At 47.4% G+C, this 23,763-nt stretch overlaps 1 protein-coding gene across 5 annotated transcripts in view; it reads right to left on the bottom strand.

Moving 5' to 3' along the window:
- Window positions 1–5,411: 5,411 nt before the first annotated feature.
- SLC8A2 (solute carrier family 8 member A2) overlaps window positions 5,412–23,763 on the bottom strand; it is a 73,820-nt gene continuing 55,468 nt past the window's right edge. Inside the window, exons 3-8 of one of the 5 annotated variants that reach the window (XM_061596527.1) lie at window positions 21,294–21,311; window positions 14,077–14,201; window positions 12,173–12,272; window positions 12,030–12,032; window positions 6,433–6,708; window positions 5,412–5,788 (exon numbers count right to left, since the gene is read on the bottom strand). In XM_061596527.1, coding sequence (XP_061452511.1) covers window positions 5,412–5,788; window positions 6,433–6,708; window positions 12,030–12,032; window positions 12,173–12,272; window positions 14,077–14,201; window positions 21,294–21,311 — 899 coding nt within the window. Of the gene's footprint in view, window positions 5,789–6,432; window positions 6,709–12,029; window positions 12,033–12,172; window positions 12,273–14,076; window positions 14,202–17,830; window positions 17,840–21,293; window positions 21,312–23,763 lie in introns of all 5 variants that reach the window. The other 4 variants (XM_061596529.1, XM_061596528.1, XM_061596530.1 and 1 more) reach the window with 4 other exon arrangements.

Below are 23,763 nucleotides of genomic sequence, written 5' to 3'. Positions count from 1 at the left end.
TTTCCCAGCCTCTCCGCTCACACTTTTAAACAGGCCATTGTGCTGCCCTGCCCCTTTTCCTAGGTAAGTCAGAGAGGGAAGCCTGAGCCAGTATAAAAGAACATCTGCCAATCAAAGCTGAAGCAGTTGGACGAAGCCTCCTAGCCTCACCTGAGGAAGGGCAAAACCTTGCATCATCCCAAGCCCTCAACCCATCATTAGGGACAGAAGGACCTGCCAGTTTTGGTTCTCTTCGTTTATCATTTTTCCAGTCATAAATTCAGTTCTCTGCATTTCCACAGCAATTTGTAGTGCGTGTGTGTTTTAAAGCCACATGAAAATTCTTCAGCATCTTAGCGTGCATTTCCCCCTAACAAACACATTTTTGCACACAGCTTTGACTCACATACAAATTTTTACAAGCAAATTCGCCTAATGTGGAGCCTTCTTGTATTTTCACAAATAGATTCATTTTTCTGCACACTTTCCCCTAATATATGCATTTTTGTAAACACTGTTTGGTTGGAGAACTGCGTCGCAAAATTTGGATAAGTGCAAATTTCAAGGAGCGGCTGTGCTTTAGGGATGTGCACTGGATTCAGCCGAGGCCAGAGCCCAATCAGGCCCATTCAGATGTTTTTTAGGCCTCAGACAAGTCAGGTTCTGACAGCTGTGGATCACTATGGCTCAGATTCAATAGCCCAGAGCAACCCAGAGCTGTCAGGGGGTGGGGCATCAGGCAGGAAGAAGAGGCAGCTGCAGCTCTCCTGCCTGTCTGATCAGCAGAGGCCGCAAACCTCTAGGGGTGCAGGGTTTGTTTTGTAAGGTGCTTTCCGGCAGTAACGCCCCCTCCTGCACAATACTGGTTTGCAAAGGGATTTCCTACTATGCAAAACAGCATCAAGAAGAGTCGCTCCCTCCGCACAAGAGCCAGGGGGATAATCCGGGAGGGGGTGTCCCTGTTTTGCAAATGGCTTTGCTATGTAGGAAAGCACTTTGCAAACAAAAGCTTCACAAATGATAAATTGAGCCCGCTCTTGGCTGGGAGGAGATGCAACATCCCCTGCCCCTTCACTGCCATATGTTTAATTAGAGGTTTTTAAAAGCACTAATTAAATATGACCCCTGCCCTTGAATTTTATGAGGGAGTGGCTCCAATCCAGGGTGGATGGTCCTGGATTGACCCAGGGCAAGTTGACTTGATGCCCCCCCCCCTGATTGGAGCCATAGGGCAGGTGGGGGGGTGTATGTGCATAGCCTGTGTTTCAGTTCTCCTATTGTTTTGGAAACTGCAAACTTGATAGATTCACATTTAAATGTGAATTGAATTGAATTTCTCCCCCATCCCTACCCGTGACACACTCTCTCAGCCAGTCCTCCTCCCTTTGTCCTCTTCTCCACTGCGGAAGTTTAGATTGGAAGCTCCTTGGGGGCAGAGACCTCTCTCTTTCTTCTTCTTCTCTAACTTATGCTTTAAAGTGCTATGCACATCGATAGCTCTGTGTAATTAGTAAGCAAAGCAAAATGACCTAGGTCTGTTGAAAGGGGTTACAGTCAATCTTCATTTAATGGTCCTAAGTTAAGGGAGGGGAACCTGTGGCTCTTCAAATTGTTGCTGGACTCCATCTCCCACAGGCCCCAGTCAGCATCACCACTAGCCAGGGATGATGGGTGTTGGAATCCCAATTACACCTGAAAGGCCACAGTCTCCCACCCGTCCTAAAGCCTGAAACAACAAAAGACAAAGTGCTTCCATGTGCAAAAGCAGACCAGAGAGGCAGTTGAGACTTAGGACACATCCACATGTTCTTTTTCTTGTGCATAAATCATTTCAAGATGACGTGGGCTCATGATGGTTTTGAGGTGCTTGTTCGCAATCCCACTTTCAACACCGTTTGCACCTGCAAAAGTTCTAGGCAGGACCTACAGCTTCATTTGCGATCAGTGCATGTCCTGTAAATTGCTACTGAAATCCTGTAACATTTTGACACCACCAATGTTCTTGTTCTTTTTTCCTTTGGTCCCTCTTTTGTTGCGCTATAAGCACAAGAGCGCCCCTCCAGATGGCAATAATGCAGTAAAGCTGGGCAAGCATCACAGAACAACAAATAAAGCGGAATGATGTGTGGACGGTCCAGTATAAATCCAACACTAATGCATGATAATTGCGTCATGTTGCAGAGCACACCAGCCACAGACAGACAAGCCACGAATGTAGGAAGGGTCCTTACTTTCAACACTGGCAAAAGTGCAGCATTCTACACCACACCTGAAGGCGACGGGCTAGCTTAGAGGGCACAGGGCAGGCCCCATAGCACACGCAGGCCTGTCCTACAACACTGCACTCTGCCCACCAGCATCTGCTGCCTGAGGCAGCCACATCACTCTGCCTAACGGTAGGGCTGGCTCAGTCCCAAATTAGTGGGTAGAAGTGAAACAGGACTGCATCACATGGGATTCCTGGAGCAAGAGACATGATTTGTAGGAAGCTTTTTATTGCACATAGGGAAGAATTGACATGGCAGTATCCAACTGGATAGTATTTTACCAGCCTGGCCAGTAAAACTTGTGTCCTGTCACACAGCCGGTCTTGTGACTTGACGAGCCATTAACCTCTTTGTTCTGACAGGCTGTATGCCTAACCTACTCAATTCTTCTATGGCTGGATCATTGATCTACTAGATGTCTTTAGGCTCTGCCCCTGAACAGGCAGATTCTTCCCTGACTCCATCTCCCAGCCAGTCTTCTTGAAATCCAAAAATTGGCAATCCTAATCTGCATGAGGATATCTCTAGGTCAACCTCAGAGTGGGTTGAGCACAGAACCCAAGGCAGAGAAGTAGAGCCTATCCCTTCTACTAATCATCAATGATCTTCAGCAAAACTTCACCCCATCTGTTTCCTGGTTTTTAAGTTAGGCAGTAGAGGCTGGTGGCTCCGATGTCAGTGAGGCAGTGAATCAGCTCTGGGTTTTAGTCCACAGTTTCAAGGAGCTGTCCAAGGGGCTGAAACCTGGTTAAAATATTGTTCAGCACCTTGGACAGCTCCTTGGAAGTTCAGACTAAAACCCAGAGCAGATTCACTGCCCAACTGACATCGGAGCCTCCAGTCTCCACTGAAACTAGGCAATCTCTTAAACCAAGAAACATTCCCAGCCCTGGCTGTCATTGTTGACCAATGGCAGTGTGAGTTGGGTTTCAGATCCGCCGTTTTTCTAGAGACAGTTCCTGCCTAATAATATCTCCACCAGCCAATGGAAAGGATGGATTCAGTTGCCAAAGCTTGGGTGCCAAAGGGGAGAAACTGAGTCTTACTAGGAGTCCCAATGTTCCTCCCCCCATTCATCAGAGGCATGATGGTGGCAGCCTGGTCAAATCTGGTTCCTGCCAGGGCTGGCTGTTGGCATGAGGGCAAAAAGGAAGGTCCCAAAGAGTGTGTGGGACAAAGGCCTATTTATTGGATGTGAAATGTATGCTCAGCGACTGGATTTGGGGCAGATTTGTAAAGATAGGACAATCCTCATTGCTCTCTCGCTGCATCAGTGTTCATAAATTGAGGAGAAACTTCCCTATTTGTTGAGAAAAGTTATTAGAAGGGGGCAAAGAGGGAACTGTTTCTTCAAAGACAGGGAAATCCCTCAGGAAGCCACAAGCTTGGAGCAGCCCAGTGCCACCAGCTTCAAGATGGCTCCACTTCCTCTTTCTGTATCTACAGAGTGGGGGCAAAATGGATTCTGAGCAAAGGCTGATCTCCAGGCTCTTCTGTCTCGCACAGGCAAGCAGGTTTGTATGCCGTGCCCTGGCGGCTGAGACACTTCTACTAGAGCAGGGGCTGGTACGCTCAATTGCTGACCTTCATGTAAGTCTCTAGACAAGTGTTTTCCTCAGAAAGAGACATTCAGATGCCTGTAGAGGGAAATATGATAGAGAAAGTCTGGTCTGCACATTCAGATGACCAAAGGCAAACTGTGTTCACTGTAGATAACATTCCTGCTTTCTTGTACCATTCACATGCTCTGTATAAATGAGAGGACATCTATCACCCCCACTCACCCCCCAGGACTATCATTTTCAGCAACGCAGGTGGCCCAGTTTCTATGTTTCTGGTGCGGTGAAATTTCTCCTTCCTCATTCCTAGATCCCACACACTGCACTGAGAGAATCACCTAGGAATAGGTGGATCACACAATGTGGGTGGATCACACACATCAGCGTCATCAATCCCAGGGAAGTGATGTGAGAGAATCATTCATATCAATGTGGTCTACAATCATACATTATGTATGAATAGACTCCTAGACAGGATTATCCCAGATTTTTCTACCTAGAGCGGCAGCACTTTTCACTGTGGTGGATAAAGTCCTCCCAGGAAAGGAGTAGAGAAGACTCTGTCCTAATGACAGGAAGAGCAGAAGATCGGGATGTCTTCCTTTTTAAAGAGGGGGTGCAGTATGTACACTTACTTTAATACCTTTTTGTCAGGGAGAGCAAAGCAGGAGTTAAAAGCATGTTCTGGTGCTGTTCTAATGAAAGTTCACTCCTTTTGCGAAGAAGACCTCAAAAAAATGGCAGGAAGGTTTGCCTGTCCATCTGTCCACTCTCAAAATGACAGAAATGGGGAGGGGGATTAACTGCGAGATCAAATGTCCCCTATCTGTTTGGTTGCACTCAGCTTGTGCTGGGGTGGCGCTCCAACCTTATGATAACTCCAACGCAGCAAACCATTTTGAAAACCACAAGAAGACTATGAAAACGTTGGACCCTTTAAAAAGAGAGAGAATAAATGGCAAAACACCATCACGGTACTGCTGCTGTAGGCTTGCCTCTTGAGAGTGTCCTCCCTCCCATATACCATAAGCACACCCCACCAGCTTCAAAAAGAGAGGGAGGGGCCTGTTTCTGAATAGCCTTTGAGGGAGAAGAAGTCCAGTCCCTTCTCAGTCAGTGGCTTGAGGGGTCTCGGAGTTGAATAACCACTAGAGGGCACATTAGTAGACACATTGCAGGATCCACTTGTACGGGCGGGCAGCAACTAGGTGTTTAAAACAGAACACACACACATTGCTCCATCCATAGTTCCAAGGTGTGGGAGACCCCAGTACTGGGATATAGCAGGCCCCTTGGTACAGTTGGGGTGCAAGGGATGAAGGAGAAGAAGCTTCCAGCTTTGAGTGCAAGCAGAGGTGAAAACAAATGGGCATGGGATGCCTGAAAAAAAAATTTGGGCAGGAATTGTGGGCTAAGCATCTGCTCCTGTGGTGAGGAGAGAAGGGGCTCCTTCTCCCACATGGACGGTGATTTAGAGGAGGGAGTGATGAGGAAGGATGCTCAGAATTGGGGGACAAAGGGTTGCAGAAGTGTCTCTTTGCAGAGGGTGCCCCCTTGCGGTCTCTCCGGCCTCCTGCTCCATACCATGCACTCAGCTTGGTGTTCCTCAGAAGCCCTTGATGTGGCAGTAGGCCTCGAGGCTGGCAAAAAGGATGTACAGCAACCAGAGGCCCATGAAGAGGCAAGTGGTGAGAATTTTGGCGGTTCGGGGTCCCCCCAGCTCACCCCCTATGTGCGGCCGGCGGCGGTACATGAGGACGCTGATGCAAACGAAGGCGAAGATGGTGAAGAGGGTGACGGAGAAGGCCAGGTTCCCCTTCTGCACCTCAAAGTTTTTGCCTTGGAAGGCCCAGTAAATGGCTGCCACGGACCAGGCCACACCCAAGCCCAGGAAGACGTTGACGGCGTTGCTGCCAGTGACGTTGCCGATGGAAGCATCTGCACACTGGTCCTGGAGAGCGGCCACTTTGCTGGCAAAGGTGTCTGTGGGAAGAGGAGAGCTGTGGTGAGCAGGGAGGGGCAGGGCTGCTGACGATCCTTGGGGGAACCCCTCCTCCCACACGAACAGCTTAATGTCGCAAGGGGCCAACAGCAGGCAACTGCCCCTTTCAGGGGAAAAAAACATTATTGGCCTTCTCTTCTGGTAGAGAAACATCAGTCACATTGGTGGACAAAGTAAATGTTTTATATCCCCCTCTCATAGGTTATGTGAACTTTCCCCCTCAGAACGAATGGAAGAAAAGTCAGTATTGCTGGGATTGGGCACAAGTATGCCCACCCAATCCCCCCCAAAACCCAAAACAGCCAAACGAGGATTGAGCTTGGCCAGTTGCCATGGAATGTTAACTGACTGTTGGGGGTAGGGTGGAATGAAATGGAGAGTCGGAAGTCCTGAACAGAAGCACTCCAGACTGCAACATTTTGTTACAGTGTCCTGTTTGTGCTATTAAACACCAGTTTCTGGGGTAAACAAGAACAAAAATAAACAGCAGGGGAAGGCTGCTACCTTCTTATGCAGCATATTTGCTGCTTGGAAGCACCGTGGCTGCTTGGCATTGGAAGCCACAAGCTAAACAAAGCTTTGATCTGGCCTTGCAAGGTCATTCTTTCGCTCTGGGAATAAATACCTGGTATGGAAGTACCCAGGGCCACAAACACCACGGCGTTAACAGAGTCCTTGAGGCCGACGGTGCAGCCGAAGTGGGAAGCCAGGTCCCCAATGAACGCCGTCAACACCCCGATCACCAGGATGCTGACGCTGAAGCAGGCCCAGCCATTCCAGTACTCAGTGGGGGGCACACAGGCGAAGAGAACCTTCCAGAAGACGGTCAGGAAGTGCATGACGTAATCGAAGCAGGAGGGAAGGCGCTCCTCACGCCCATCTTCCTCCTCTTCCTCGTCCCCTAGGACAAGGAGAATCGGGGAGTTAGAGACTTTGCCGGGGGTGTTTGTGTCTCTCTGTGTGTTACCACTTACTGGCAGTGGGTCTCGTAAAGAAGGCCAGTGGAAAAGGCATTGTTCTTCACCCACAATGCATCCTTAACTTGAATGATTCATGCTGGGATAGCTATTAGCTTAGACTTAAAGGGGGCAGCAGGGAAGATTAGACAACCTGATGGAGAAGAAAGGCCCCACAAGCAAGCCACAGATGTATAGAGTAGAACAGCGCCCGGCAAGCTGTTGCCTTCCAGATATTTTGGACTACAACTCCCATCAGCCCCAGCTTGCCAGTGGCTGGGGTAAAAACAGAGATAGTCAAACCTGCCAGTTTTGGTTTCTCAATTTTCCCAGTGCAGTGCTCCACATCTACTCATCCATTTGCGAATAGTTTTTAAAAGCCCTCATGAAAATTCATCAGCATTTTAGTGTGAATTTCTCCTAACAAACACATGATTGTATGCAATGTTGCCCAATGTTACACATTTTTTGCAAGCGATATTCCCTAATGTCAGGCTATATTCTCTTCTGTATATATCTCTATGCACACTTTACCTTAGTACAGGGGTTCCGAAACTGTGGTCCATGGGCCACCAGGTGTCCTCAAGCTTCATTCAGGGGGTGCACGGGATGTTCACATTAAATATCCATATTGATTTTTAATTGGATTCTTATTGCTTCTTTTCTTTCTTATATTGCATTTTCTTGTATCTTCTATGGAATGCAGATTTGTAACACCATAAAATACAATATAAGAAATCAAAGAAGCAATAAAAATGCAATTAAAAATCAATAAGCATGTAGCACAGTGCATTACAATCATGGCAACGGGCAGAAAAATCATTAAGTGGTCTGTGAAAACCCTTGGCAAATTTCAAGTGGTTCTTAGGGGGAAAGGTTTGGGGACCATTGCCTTAGTATATGGATTTTTGTACACATTGCTGCAGAACCACACTGCAAAATTTGGAGAAGTGCATGTGTTGAAGAATGGCTGTGGTTTGGGTTGTGTGTTGTCTTGGGAAGTGCAAATTACAGAGGCTTGCCTTTAAATGCGAAATGAATCTAATTTCTCTGCCATCCCTAGGCACGAACCAGGCTCAAGAGCTTGGCGATTCCTTGTAAGATGCGCTGATTGCTATTGACATGGGGTTGCAATGTCTGTCTGTCTTTCTTCAGTTTATTTATTCTTTATTACATTTATATCCCACCTTTCCTCCAAGAAGCTCAAGGCGGCATTCATAGTTTTCTCCCCCTCCATTTAATCCTGACAACAACCCTGTGAGGTAAGTTAGGCTCAGAGGAGGGACAGAAAGATCCGTCAGTTTGTTCTCTCAGTTTCTCATTTTTCCAATCTTAAATTCAGTTCTCCACATTTCTGCAACTTGAGATTTTTTCTTTAAAAAATCTGCATGGAAATTCTTCACTGTTTCTGTGCAAATTTCTCTGACTAGACACATTTTTGTCTGCAGTTTTCACTAATGAACACCTTTTTGCAAGCAATTTCTCCTAATATAATGCATTTTTGTAAACATTGCTTGGTTGGAGAAGGGCATTGCAAATTCAGATAAGTGCAAATTTCAAAGGATGGCTGCAGTTTGCTTCTCATATTGTTTCAGAAAGTGCGAATTTGATAAATTTGGCCTTAAGTGAGAATTGAATCGAATATCTCCCATCTCTAGGCAACAGTGACTGGTCCCCAGGGCCCCACCGAGCTTCATGGCTGAGTAGGGATTTGAACTCTGGTCTCCTGGATCTGGTCTGCCACTCTGACCACTACACAAAACTGACAGTTTCTTTTTTCTGGCCCTGCTGTTGTGCCTTTCACAACACCTGTTGAAATGACAGAGAAGCAAATCTCTTTCATGCCCAGGAACAGCTTTACCTGCTCATTTTTGGCAACTTGGGCTATGGTTAACAGCACAGAACCCTGTCAGAAACATAAAGTGACCTTCTTGAAATTGCATTGTTCTCAAAATGCTATTTTTTTTAGGAGGGCACTTGTTGCAAGAGCAAAATATTAGGGAGAGATGAGACCACCAAAAATGGGCCTAGTTTCTGCTGCATGGCATCTTGGCCACTAGAGGGAGCTGCTGCTATGCCACATAATGCATGGAATGCATGGAAGCTCTCTTTGCTAACTTTCCCTTCTTTCTATGGATCTGCGCTGTGAACCAGCTGGATGGCTGTGTTGTACCTCCCCTGTCGGAGGCAGTGTGCTTCTGAATACTAGTTGGTGGGAATCACAGGAGGAGAGTGCTGTTGTGCTCCAGTCCTGCTTCCGTGTGGAAAGAGGAAGGTGCTGAAAAGATAACAGAGACGGCACCTATCTAATATTTAAGGGGAGGGAATTCCAAAGTGCCGGTGCTGCAACACTAAAGGTCCACTTCCTATGTTTGCAGATTACACATATTTGCATGTCCCTGTCTTATTTTAACTCTTTTGTATAGTAGTCATGGGAAAGAGTAAGCAGTGGCTGGCCCATGTTTTATTGCTGCCCTGAACAAATTAAAAATCTGCCTGCATTTTGATTGTCGGCTGAGCACCATACACCAGTCCCAAAATAAATGATCAAAGAGTTGACCAGGACACACATTTCTTCTTCTTCTTCTTCTTCTTTTTCTTCTTCTTCTTCTTCTTCTTAATTTCCCAGCAGCCTCATACCCAGCATTGCTCGAGAATTCTAAGAAACCAAAAAATCTGTACAGCTTTGAAATCAGTGTTTCAAATCAGTGGTTTTGAAAGGCTCACTCTGCAAAATTTGGTTACGGTAATTTATCAAATATTAATTAATTAATTAAACAAACAAATAACTTGAACAGGGGTCTCCCTTCTGCATGTGCTTTCCCTCCCGTCTTCGTAGACACTGAAGGCTGGTCCTTTAGGGCGAATGGAACGGTGCCCCACCAACCTCAGTCCATCCTTAGCCAGCTCTCACCTGCCCACCTTCTTACTTACAAGCTGTCCAAGGGGTGGCCTTGGCTGTCACCTTCCTCCTCCTCACTCTCGGGGTTACCCCTTATAGAACTCACCAGGGAGGAGGATGGGGACAAAACTAGAACCCGTTGGCTCTGGCTCCGCCTCTAATTGGCTCTGGCTCCGCCTCTAATTGGCTCTGGCTCCGCCTGCTGTTGGTCTTCCTGCTGTCTGCCCCACCAGTTCCAGTGGGAACCGGCCACCATTGCCCGCAAAGGTCTGGCTTGCTTTACTGGGGCAGATAAGCAATTTGGAGGGCCCAGAACAACAGCTCTTTAAATGGAAGGAAAATCGTCTTCCCTACCCCCCACCCTGCCCTGCCTTACTCTCAGAGAGTTGAGGCAAAAAAGCAAGGCTGAATGTGTGAAGGAAAGAGCGATGGCTTTAGAGAAAGGTGTGGGTGGATGGTTGTGCAGGAGTGGGAATATATATATATATATATAATTTTGCTTTCTCTCTCTCCCCCTCCCTCCATTTTCCCCTAGCATTAAAAACACCCACAGTTTTATAGCAGGCCCTGACGGTCTAAGAGATTTCAAGGCAGCAGTAAAACCCTGAGCTGTTTGGACTTTACTTATTTATTTATTGCAAAAGAAGTAATTTTTAGGCTCCTTGGTTGAGAAGAAAATCATAGATTTAGGCAGTCTCTCTTAGTCATCAGTGCAAAAATCCATTTTCTTCTGCAAAACTCATTATCAGTGGAGGGGGGAGAGAGAAGGAGCCGGAAGGAATCTTTACAAACATGTACCATTTTGCACTTGGGGACCGTCTGCATTAAGAAGAGAGCGTCTGTCTCTGTGTCTTTGGGGCCGGCTCTAGCATTAGGCAGAGTGAGTGAGGCAGCTGCCGGATTTGGATGAAAGGAGAGCAAACACGTCCATCATTTAAATGGTCATTATTGTACGTTTACTGCCAGGGATAAGGGCCAGGCTCTTTGGAGGGGTGTGGTGTTGTTTGGCCTCAGGTGCCAGAATAACTTTGTCAGCGTTGGGTAACGTGCACCTTGACTGAGGTGTATCTTTGCTTGTGCGCGCGGGGATGCTATTTGTGAAGGTGTGACAGACAGACAGAGAGACAGACAGAGGGAGGGGCCTTCCAAACTATTCCTACTGTCAGGGAGGACCCCATTTGTTAAGGGGTGTGTGTTTTTGTGTAGGAGAAAGTAAGAGGCTTCCGAAGTGTGGCTACTTTCAGTGGAGGCTAGCCCACTAGGGCACGTGGGGCCCTGCCCCACCAAACGCAGCCTGCCCTCAGCCAGCCCCCACCTGCCTGCCTTACCAGTCCAGGTTGGTAGCACAGCCTGCTGCCTCCCTCCTCCTGCATCTCCGTGTTGCAGTGGGGAGAAAGTGCGAATGACGTGGCTCTGCCTGCGCCAGCTGTTGGGCACCTTCTGCTTGGTCTCGCTCCTTCCTGCCCTAGCAGTCCTGACGGGCACCAGCCCCCGCTGGCTACTTTGCGGGGTAGGATTCAGGGGCACACTGGCAAATGCAGGTTGCTCAATTAACGTGGGCTGGGTGCTCGGGCAGAATGCACCCGCTTTCACAAACAGCAACAGATTTCTTTGCAGTGCAGAAAGTGACTGGGAGAAAAGCATTGGGGGAGTGTTCGGTAACAGTTGCTTGAGGCTACATTGTGTAACCTCTCTGCAAACAAATCAGGATGAAAGCCCAATAAGCAGGAGACAGAGAGGACAGTGAGCACTTGGTGAGACATTTGAACACTGTGATGTGCTGTCAGTCCTTCCTCCCCCCCTCCTTCTGGCCCACCCCATCCACATGTATTATGACCACCATGTGGACTTCCTAAAGCAGGGGCGTTGGACGTTTTCAGCCCGAGGGCTGCGTTCTCTTCCGGGCAAACTTCCAGGGGCCACATTCAGTGGTGGGCGTGGCCAGAGGCAAAAGTAGGTGGAGCAACAAATGTTAATTTTACAGTATGCTAGTTTCTACACACATCCCTTTCTATCCTCCATTCAGGCAAGCGACAGACATTATCAGCGTTCAAGGACACGTTCTGGCCAGACAGAAACACTCAAGGAGAGTGCTTAAAGCTGGGCCAATGATGGGTATGGTTTAGAGAGAGGGGAGGGGGCTGAAGAAAGTCCTAAGGACCAGCATTTGACCCTCAGGTTCCCCACTCCTGTCCTAAAGAGACCTCACCTCCTTCTGACCTCCAATGCAGCTGTCCTGAACATGGAAGGTGACGGGGAAAGGAAATGGGCTGTACCTCAGGCAGTGGCAGCTGGTGGACAGCTCCTTGAAAGTTCAGACTAAAATCCGGAGCGGATTCCACTCCCCCACTGACATGGAGCGACCAGCTGCTATGGACCTCAGGGGCAGGACGCCCACTTTGCATGCTGAAGTCATAGGCTCAGTCCCTGGCATTTTCCATTAAAGGAGGAGTATGTTTATGAGGGCAGCCTCTCTCAGTAGCCTGGTCCGTATTGGGATCGCCTACCTGCACTCACGGTGATCGCCTCTAGGAACTGTTCCCTCCATGAGTGTGTACCAATCACCAATGCCAGATTTGTCTTCTTGATGAGCTTGTCTACAGTGTTCTACAGAAGAGGGAGCAACACAGATACAGTAAGGGCTACCTGAGGTGAAGATAAATGACACTGCACAGGAGCTCAGGGGGTGAAATCAGAGCCCACTTTAGGTCTGAGGGGGCCCTCAGCAAAGGGTGTTTTAACAGGCCCCCTGTGGCGGCCTGACTTGGTGGCAGCAGTGGGGATGGAGTCACTCTCCCTTTCTCCAATCTTAAGTTCAGCTCTCTATACATCGGCTTGCAATAATAATAATAATAATAATGATAATAATACCCTCATGAAAATTCATCAGCATGTTAGTGGAAATGTATTAAATTTACATCCCACCCTTCCTCCCAGAAAGAGCCCAGAGCAGCAAACATGAGCAAAGATGGCGGCAGAGGCTTCAGCTCCTTAGGGAAACCTCAGCCACCATCTTGGTTACGGGCAGCGCTGTGCACACAACCCCACAACAGCCGAGAAAGGTAGGTTGAAGCAAAGGAATGGCAGGGGCTCAGAAGCTCTTGCCATGCAATCCATGGCAGCGATCCTGCTGCGAATCACGGAAGGGGAGCGCCGGGGCCCAGGGCAGGCTTGTGCCCAAGGGCCCTGGCATGTCTGGGGCCAGCCCTGCTCCTGATAAGATGGTGTCTGCAGGAGGCCCTTACCTGCAGAGTGCACAGATCGACTGGGTATATAAGGGGTAAGACGGTCTTTCAGGTATCCTGGTCCCAAGCTGCATAGGGCTTTATAGGGCTGGCAGCTTTCTACACATCTCTCTATGCACTTTGTCCTGGCGTACACAGTTTTGCAAGCAATTTCCCCTAACATAATGCATTTTGTATGTTGTCTTCTTGCACATATGCAATTTTATGCACACTTTTCCCTAATAGGTGCATTTTTGCACACATTATTTGGCTGAAGAACAGCTTTGCAAAATTTGGAGAAGTGAGAATTTCGAAGGACAGCTGTGTTTTGATCACATATTGCTTTCAAAAGTGTGAATTAGGAAAGTTTGCATTAAAATATGAACCAAACCTTATTTCTCCTCCATCCCTAGGCAGCAGTGGGTAGCTACAACCTGCCATTTAGAGTTTCCCACAATGCATCCTGCTATACAGTAATGCTGGAAAATTGTGGGAAATGTTAAATCACAGCTCAAAGAGCCAGCTGCCCAGTGCACACAGGGTGGGGTGGAGCAGACTTCAGTGTTAGTGGGCTCTATTAGGTGCATGCCTAACAGTGCCAGGTGGATACTGACACTAAGCCCTGCACGGAATGTAGTGGCACCTGGCAGGCAGTGGTGGCTGGTGGTTTCATGTTAGTGGGGCGGTGGAATCTGCTCTGGCTTTTAGACCTATTAGGTGCAGCACCTTGGACAACTCCTTGAATCTTTGGACTAAAACCCAGAGCAGATTGCACCATCCCACTGACATGGAGCCAACTGCCAGTGCTGGCACAGCTTGTACCTACCAGATGAGGGGGCACAGGCTGGCAGCTCTGCGGCAGGTCGGTTGTACAGACTGAGAGGGAAGAAGACTGTGTCTTATTGTTGTTACTATTTTAATAACAATAATATTGTGAGCTGTGGTGAGCTCAGTGCAGCTGTTGGGAAAGCAGCAAACAAGTATCAAATCAGCATCAAGATTTTGCAAAATGTCATCATACATATGGCGTTCAGGGCCCCTTTCTTCAGTAGGTCTTTTTTAAAAAAATCATCCTGAGGGCACCTCTTTGAGAAAGACTTTCTTTGAGAGTTTTCAAGTCAAGGGTTGGGAAGTGGGGCCTGCCTTGCTCTGCACAAGCAGATCCAGGCTCAGCAGCCTGTCCTTACCTTGAAGTCGTAGGACTCCTCAATGATGACTTCAAGGCGAGAGTTTTCCCCAAGGATGGGCTGACCCATCTCCGCAATCCTGCGGGCTTCCTCTTCCTCAGCCGAGAGCTTCTTGTCAGCATCCACTACGCCAGAGAAAACAGACCATGAAGAAGAAGAAGAAGAAGACAATCGTTTTTCATTTGCAGCGCTTATCACTGACTGTATTTACATCCAACCCTCCCTCTGGAGGGCACCAGATTGGTGAAAGCTGTTGCAGAGGAATGTTTTATCTATTTATTTATTTCTTGTACTTATATACTGCCCCATAGCCGAAGCTCTCTGGGCGGTTTACGGTAACAAAAACAATAAAACAAATATACAAATTTAAAAACACATCTTTTAAAAACAATTTAAAACACAATTTAAAAATGTAAAACAATTTAAAACAATTTATGTTGCATGTTGTGACATGCAACTGTGCACAAATAGCTTGAAGTGATAGAATTGGGGGATTATTTGAGTCTGGAGTCGAGACCACTTTAGTTCACTTTCCCCAGCCTGTTGGTTTCTTTTCTTCTCTTGGGCTAAGGATAATTTCCAGAATAAGAACCTCAGTTCAAGCCGTTTCACTCGCATCTGAAGCCAAAATGGATCCCACCCAGAAGATGTTTGTTAGGGAAATGTGTTCATATTACATAATAATGCATACCCTGAGTAGAAAGGAAAAAAATCAAAAATTCAGCACAGGGAGAAAAGCAGAATTCTGCGACCACAGAAAATCATGCCAGTTAAGACTGGCACTTACTTTGCATAATTTAGTCTGTTCTCAGGCAGGCCAGGGAGCTACGCAGAACCCTATCCCTTAAAACTACTGGAAAACCTTGCTCCACCCTCTTCTGGAGTTTTGATGTTTCACCAAGCATTCTGTCCTCATTTCCAAGCTTCTCTGTACCATCACAGGGACTAGAACCCCACCTTTTTTTAAAAAAAAAGAAGAACCCAAAAGCTCACATTCCCAGATTTGATTCCAGGTAACAAATTTTGTGCTTATGCAAGATGTGCTAATATTTGCAATATGCACACAGTCCTGCCTCTGGTCTCATTGCCTATTGGACACAGGTGTGTGTGTGTTGTTTTGCTTGGCATGGCTATGAAGAACAAAAGACGTTCTCCACAGCCCACAGCTATCCTCTAAATCCAATGAAGATGACAAAGAGCCTTGTGGCATCTTAGAGATGCAACCAAGATGACAAAGAGCCTTGTGGCACCTTAAAGACTAACCATTTTTATTATGGCATCAGGCAGAGATGGGGAACCTCTTTCAACCGGAGGGCTACTTTTCCTTAAAGGCAACCATATCGGAGCCACATGCAAGTGGTGGGCCAGGAGCAAAAATGGGCAGAGCAACAGATGCTAATTTTACACCTTGGCACAGTAGGCTTGTTTCCGCTTCTGCTCACACACCCCTTCTCTGTCCTGCACCCAGACAAGCAAGAAGCATCATCAAAGTTGAGGGCACATTCCAGCCAGGCAAAGACACTCAAGGGAGGTGCAAAGCAGAGGTTCGGCCTAGAGAGGGCGGCAGGCCAAAGAAAGAGGCCTGGAAGACCACCTCTGGCCCCCCAGGCCTGAGGTTCCTCGTCACTGACATGTTGGCTATTAAACCGAAGAAGCAGAGGTTAAATTTCCACAAGTGAGCTACGTGGATTAGAAGCGAAAGTTGGCAGAGCTCGAGCCATCTTCAAGGATACGTTGCTATGCAACCTAGGCTCGGGCAGCTGGCCTTATCTATATAGAGGGCCAGCAGACACTTGTAGAGGGTGGGGGTCAAGGAGTTTGGTTGTACAGAGAGAGAGCTTGTAATGTATTCTATACCTCTATTGTCAGTAAAGTGACTCTTAAAACTTAATACTTGTCTGGCTCATTGCTTCAACTGGGATCTAGCCTGTCACTATTCTGTTCTACATCCTGGGCATCTGCTTGTGCCCGAACCAACATCCAACATGACATACCCTTTCCTGACCTAGACCCCACTTTATCAGATGCGAGAGTACAGACGTGTGAGCAGAGCTGAGACAGGATGCCTGTCTGGTTGTGTAACGTGTAGGAAACTATTACCCTGGCAAAGGAGACAGGGAGGGCTCCTGCGCACAAATGTGTTTGGGAGAGGCTTCTGCGATGAGCGCATCTAGGTGTGTGGAGGGACGCACATGTGGAGGTGGGTGAGTGAGAGAAACCGCCAAATACAAAGAAGTGTGAAGGTGTGTGCACATGTGACTAACACACGTGGTCCATAGCCATGAGAGTCATCTCCCTCTCTGTTGTTGTTATGTACCTCCAAGTTGACTACAACTTATGGTGACCCTATGAATTAGCGACCTCCAAGAGCATCTGTCATGAACCACCCTGTTCAGATCTTGTAAGTTCAGGTCTGTGGCTTCCTTTATGAAATCAATCCATCTCTTGTTTGGCCTTCCTCTTTTTCTACTCCCTGCTGTTTTTCCCAGCATTATTGTCTTTTCTAGTGAATCAGGACTTCTCATTATGTGTCCAAAGTATGATAACCTCAGTGTCATCGTTTTAGCTTCTAGTGATAGTGTTGGTTTGATTTGTTCTAACACCCAATTATTTGCTCTTTCGCAGTCCATGGTATCAGCAAACCTCTCCTCCAACAACACATTTCAAATGAGTTGATTTTTCTTTTATCTGCTTTTTTCACTGACCAACTTTCACATCCATACATAGAGATCGGAAATACCATGGTCTGAATGATCCTGACTTTAGTGTTCAGTGATACATCTTTGCTCCCTCTCTGCTTTCTCCCCAAATCTGCATAGACAGAATTTCAGCACTGGAAAGTTTCAGAATCCAGGAGGCCCTTCTTCTATAAAGCAGGCCAAACAGCCAAATGCCCCATTTTCCTAACAGGTAAGCCGGTCCTTTCCTCCCATGCTTGCGTCGACTTCTTTCAAAAGCGCCAGCCGGTCGACACCGGCCTGTCATCTTGGCCTCTTCCTTGCTCCAGTTGCTCGCAGCAAAGTGGAGCGGGAGGCAAACTTTGCCGGCCCTCTTCCCTGTAAAGCGAAGGGTAGCAGCTCAGGAGGGGGGCCCTCTGGTTTTTGAAGTAGTGCCAGAGGCAAGGGTGGGGGTGGGGGGGGAGCGGCTGGCAGCCAAGAACATCGTGGTGGGAGATGTCACCCGTGGGTGGAGGCTGAGACAGGCAAAGCGAGAGGGGAACATATTCTAATTAGAGGTGGAGCTGGATGGTGCAAACTACATAACCACCATTTTCTCTCTCAGCAAATCTAAACGACAAGCTTAAATTACTTGCATTGTGCCTCTATTATTTGAAGGAGGACTTTGTCCCTTTTGAGCAGAGATGGGAAAACTTTTTTCAGTCTGAGGGCCAGATTCCCTTCTGGGCAGCCTTCCAGGGGCCATGTGCCAGTGGTGGGTGTGGCCAGAAGCCAAAGTGGGTGGAGCAACAGATGCAAATTTCACCTTGGTACAGTAGGCTACTTTTGTCACCCCTCCCCCCTCTGCATCGTCCACCCAGGCAAGCAAAAACCCTTGTCAGAGTTCAAGGATCTGTTTCGGCCAGGAGGGCTTGAAGCAAGGCCAAGGAGGTGATGGAAACGTGGGATGTTGTTGTCTTATTTACAATCATTCTACTACAACTCTTGACAATTATGAATGCATTCCTCCCCCCCAGCCCCCGCACATCCACAGTGTTCGTTTAGAAGTAAGTCCCATGGAGTTCAATGGAGCTGACAAGTCAGTGCTTAGGACTGAACGGCCATGTGACACATGTGCACAGGTATGCATTTCTGCATGCTATTTCCACTAACATTCATGCGTGCACCTCCCCTCAATGTGGGCTTTTGGGGTCTGCATTCTTGGTCGCAGAACTGCACTGCAACATTTGTGGAAATTTCAAAGGGCAGCAGACTTGCCTGTTGGATCATTGTGTACACTGTGTGAAAATGCAAGCTGAATGAATTAATCCCCCTCCTCTTAACACCCCCTCCCCAGGAAGCAAGCACCGCCCTCCCTGTGTACCCCAGAGATGAAATCTGTCTGATGCACAATCTATCCTCGGAAAGAACACCGAGACTTCTGTTGGGCAGGTGAGATGTGCCTTTCTCTCTCGTCAAGGCACACATTTTCATCTCCATCTCTTCCAAAGCACATAGGCTCTCTCCCACACACTCCATCTTTTCCCAGAATATGGCTAACGCACGCACACTCTCCCACGCACTCTCTCCCACGCACTCTCTCCCACGCACTCTCTCCTGTGGCATTCCCCCACCCCCGCACGGCTCCCTCTCTCTCTCAGCCACAGATGTTTAATAGAAGGCTATACTTCATCTGCCATAGAGTTAAGCTCCATTTCTGTTTTGCTTTCCTGCCTGCCTGGCTTGGGGAATCTGCAAAACTATTCAAGGGACAGGCCATGGGTGCAAGGTCTCTCTCACCATTAGAGATGCATTTCCACCACCTGAGCAGCAACTTGTGTAGAAATCACACACATGTGGTATGTGTCTGCATGTGCACACCCCATCTCTGAGCAATGTCACTGGCTTTACCAAAACCTTTTTGCTTCCCTCAACATTCCATAGATGGTTTTCCCTGAGGAGGCATCAACAAATTTGCATTAAATTTTGCAGTGGACAAAATCCAGTAGCAATCTTTGGGGTGTGTAAAACATGAGAATTGTTTTTGGCAAGTTTTCATGAAACTATTTTAGCTTTCCTCGACATCCCTCAGATGTTTTGTCCAGACAGGAACCTCTAAATCTGGTTCAAAATCAAGCCCAAGGGTGACCTAATGGAACTGTGGAACACATTTCACATCCTTTGCTGATTGCTTGCAATTCTTTTGCTAATTCTTTTGGTTTCCCATGAAATTCTTTGGATATTCTGCGAGAGGGGCAGCCTCTATCCAAATTCTCCACAACTTTGGTCTAGGCAAAGTTCTGGATGTTCAAAACCCTCCCTGAGAAAAATCATCAGCTTAAACAGCATTCTTGTTTTGATTAACAAGCATTCTTGTTTTGCTCTACTCCAGGGGTTCCCAAACTGTGGTCCATGGGCCACCAGTGGCCTGTGAGCTTCATTCAGGTGGTCCGCAGCATGTCCGTGGATTTGTGGTTGAAGACGGGAGACAGAACATCCATTGCCCTGAATATTCATATTGATTTTTAGTTGTATTTTTTATTTTTTATTTGATTTCTTCTTTTGTATTTTGAATTCAGTTATTTGAATTGCATTATCTGAACACAATTTATTGTGAAATAAAACACAATACGCAAGAAATGAAAGAAGCAATAAGATTACAATTAAAAATCATGCAGCATCTAGCAGAGCACATTACAGCTGCTGCATCAAGCAGAAAAATCACAAAATGGTCCACTAAGATGCTCAGAGAATTTCAAGTGGTCTGTGGGCAAACATTTTGGGAACCATTGCTCTGTTGCTATTGTGGAAAAATGGGGTGAGAGGTTTTTGCTGTGGATGCTTGTGGGCCCCGAGTCATGCCACTCAGGACAAGAGGCTGGGTGGGATGGAAAGTGGAAGGTGTTAAACTGTTCATATGCCACAGAGTGAGAATCCACTGACTCAGAATTGGACCCTCTGAGTAAGAAAGAGAGGGAGGAATGAGTAGGCTGCCCCAGGCAAGTGGTGAGGTGGCAACTTCTGCTAAGGCCATTTGCTTGTTTTAGTCCAGAGGCTGCCAACGTGGCACCTGTGGGTGCCCATGTGCCAACAGAGACCTTTCCTGGTGCCCGCAGGGTCTCTTCCCAACCCCTTCCCTACTGAAACTGAGCCTGAAACAAGCATTCTATTGTAGCCAACAGAATAAGCTTCATCAGTGGTGGCAGGTGGTTCCATGTCAGTGGGCCAGTGGAATCCACTCGAGGTTTTAGTCTGAACTTTCAAGGAGCTGCCCAGGTGCTTCAGCTCCTTGAAAGTTCAGACTGAAAAACCCAGAGTGGATTCCTCTGCCCCACTGACACGGAGCCACCAGCTGCCACTGGGCTGCAGTATGTGCTTGGCTCAAGTGTAGTGGTCCATGTGGTGCCTGTGACAGTTTCTCAGCTTTGCAAGTGCGCCCACTACCAACAGCACAAGTCCACTTGGATTTATGCCTCGGATGCATTACATTAAGATCCATGCTTCATCCATTACATTGGGACAAGCATTGGGGTTAGATAACCCCTGGAGGACAGGTCTACAAATAACTAGTAGTAATGGAACCTCCATGATTAGAGGCAATATATCTTTGCATACCAGATGCTGAGGACAAACAATAAAAACATCACCTTCAATGTCCTACTTGTGAGATTCTAGAGACATCTTCTGGAAACAGAAAGATGGACAAGTAGGATCTTTTGGTCTGATTCCAGCAAGGCAGTTTATGTATGTATTCTTAACGTGCACAGGGAGCTGTACGCAGCTGGAAACTGCCAGAATCATGTACTGGTATCGCACATGTTGCAATTATGTGTGTACAGCAGAGCCACATGCTAAAAATGTAGTATTTCTATCCTTTAACATTTTCTATAATCTTTCATGAGGGGAAAATCCTCCCTTAAACTACGGACAGGGAACCTGTGACCCTCCAGATGTTGCTTAATTGCAGCTCCCATAATCGCTGACCATTGGTCATGCTGGCTATGGCTGATGGGAGTTCGAATCCAACAATATCTAGATGGCCAACAAGTTGCCCCCCGCTGCTTTAAACTACGCAAAATGCCACACTTTTGGAAATGTCTAGTGAAGTTCCATACTTTATTTTTGCAAACTGAGCAAGAACCCAGCTTCCAGGCCATATAAGAAAGTTTCTGCCTCTGCAAAACGGGTTTACAAGTCCTGATTCAGGCTGCAATCCTTTATTCATTTACTTGGGCAAAGTAAGTCCCACTAAACTCAATGGGAGTTACTTTTGAGTACAGGATTGTGCTGTCAGTTACTTGTAGCTCAATTGTTCCATCTATACAATGGGCACAATAAGTGTCCTGCACTTAAATGCTGAACAAATAGATAGTGAAAGAAGCAGACTTGGGTTGTGACAAGAGCATCACCCTCTGTCAAGAACTCTGACAGTGTTTCTGATGTCATTCATTTGTGCCTGTAAGACATTCAGTGAGGGTGGTGGGAATGGACCTTGGGAGCTGGATTTGTGGAGGTAGAACTGGTTGGAAGATGAAGAAAAGGGAAAGGAGAAAATCTTACCTTGATTGAGCAAAAGGGCTGCGTCGAGGAAGTAAAGAGAAGGAGAGAGGCAAATTATGCAGTTTGTCAGCAAAGAGACAGAAAGATTCATGATCTAAGGAACAAACCAACTGGAAATGGAATGTCTCCCCCAAGGCAATAGAGCAGGAACCTCCTGCTCAGAGCAACCCTCCCCTTCTCAGCAACTGCTAGGCACCTCAGGAATGGCCCCAGAGCATGGTGAGGTTGGAGATATCCTGGGGCTCCAAGCCCATCAAAGGATCTGCTGTAGCCACGGCCCTATCGTTTTCCATTTGTATACCCAAGCAGAGCAGGTGTTTTGGGTTTTTTTAATCTCCTCTGCTCTTCCAGGTTATGCTGGAGCTTCGCCCAAGGACTTCTCCAAAATCCTGGAGCCATTGCTATCGTTGTTGTTTAGATTAATTTATATACGGCTTCATTGCCAGTGTGCGTTCGAAGCAGTTTACAAGCAGCAGAGGCTGGTGGCTCCGTGTCAGTGGGGCAGTGGAATCTGCTCAGCTTGGACAGCTCCATGGAAGTTCAGACTAAAACCTGGAGCAGATTCCACTGCCCCACTGACACGGAGCCAGCAGGTGCCACTGTTTTCAAGTATAAAACCAATTAGAAGAATCAACCAGATCTTTTGCAGGGCTGCGTCCCATTTTGCACTGCAAATGGAAGAGCAAATGTTTGGATGCTAAGAGCATCTTCCCTCTCAAAGCAAAGTGAACATGGGCAGGGACCAGGATATGAAGAGTCTTCACAACATCTGATACAAGATCACCGGATATGAGGCTGCAGAAGAGAGTGGTGAGATTCTCATAGCAATTTCCAATATGAGCTGCTTCTCTCTCTCTCTCTCTCACACACACACACACATACACACACAGAGAGAGAGAGAGAGAGAGAGAGAGAGAGAGACAGAGAGACAGAGAGAGAGAGAGAGAGAGCAAGGCAAAAGCTACCTGACTAGCTTTAAGATTCTTGTACTAAAAACCCGTGACCAGGCAATCTCAGGGAACGCTTTCTCCCATACTATCCTGCTTGGTCCCTGAGGTCAGCTAGAAAGACCCTCCTGATTGTGCCATTGTCTACAGAAACATGTCTTGCAGTGAACAGGATGGAGGAGGCTTCAGTGGAGGCAGAGCAAGTGGGGAACTGCCCCATCAATCTGCCTCCAGCCAGCCCCCACCCGACTGCCTTCTCGATTACAACCAGTCCAAGGGGTGGCCCCAGTTGTCGGCTTGGTCCTTCTTGTTCTCGGCATTGCCCTTGCAGAACTCAGTTCAGTCAATTGGCTCCGCCTGTCATTGGCCCCACCTGCTGTTGACCTCCCTGCCTTCTGCCCTACCAGTCCCGGTGGGCACCAGCCACCCTCGCTATGGAAATATTTTCCCTCTGAGCTGCAGCGAGCACCTGCTCTGATCGTATTTCAGTGCTTGCTGAAAACTCATTTATTCTCCCAAGCCTTTGCTGGCAATTAATTCCAATTTGTTCTTAATCTGTTTATTTTGGATCGACTGTTTTCATTGTTGTTATTGTATCGATCTTGGTTTTAATGCAGTTTTTACAATGTGCTGTACACTACTTGGTGATTTTTTATTTTAAAAAAATGAAAAGCAATATAAAATTATTTTTAAATAAAATAAATAAAGGCTGCCCTTGCCAAAAACTCCCTCTCCTTCAAAAGCGGTACCAGAACACCAGTGACCTCCTGTGTATCCAGTCCAAAAAGCCTTCCAACTTTCAGGGACTGCTTTCCACAGTAACTCGATCGCTGTGGAGCCACTGGGCATTGCAAAGGATTCTGGGTGATATTCCAGCATGGTCAGCACAAGTGAGGCATTGATCAGGCCTGCTAGACTTTCAACGGCATGAACTGTGCATGCCTACTCACACACAAACATACACACACATCTCCTTTCCCACTGTATGCTGCATGGTAAGGTTGAGGACCATTTTTCAGCCTGACGGCCACATTCCCTTCTGAACAACCTTCCAAGGGCCGCATGCCAACAGTGGGTGGGGCCACAGGCAACCATGGGGAGGGCAACCCATGTACATTTTTGTATAGTAGGCTAGTTTCTATATGCCCTCACAGCCCCCTTTCTATCCCCCATCCAGCCAAGCAAGAGGCAAGATCAGAGCTCAATGACACATTCTAGCCAGGCAGAAACACTCAAGGGAGGTGCAACGCAGGGCCAGTGAGGGGTGTGACCTGGAGACAGCTCTGAAGGGCAGATAGGGTGGCCCTGGAGAGGCACATTTGGCCTCCGGGCTTGAGGTCCTTCACCTCTGCTATAGCTGATCATGGATGGCAAGTTGTCTTCTTGGGATGCTCCACTGCCACTGTTGACCATCACCCAAATAAACATCTGAGCAACCCCCAAATTCTCCATAACACGGCCAAAAAGCACTCCCCAATCTCACGGCCTCACCTGTGTCCCCTTCTCCCTACCTTACCCCATCC

This window comes from Rhineura floridana, chromosome 15, assembly GCF_030035675.1.
Source record: "Rhineura floridana isolate rRhiFlo1 chromosome 15, rRhiFlo1.hap2, whole genome shotgun sequence".
Taxonomy (NCBI): Eukaryota; Metazoa; Chordata; class Lepidosauria; order Squamata; family Rhineuridae; genus Rhineura; species Rhineura floridana.
This window is presented reverse-complemented; position numbering and strand designations above follow the sequence as displayed.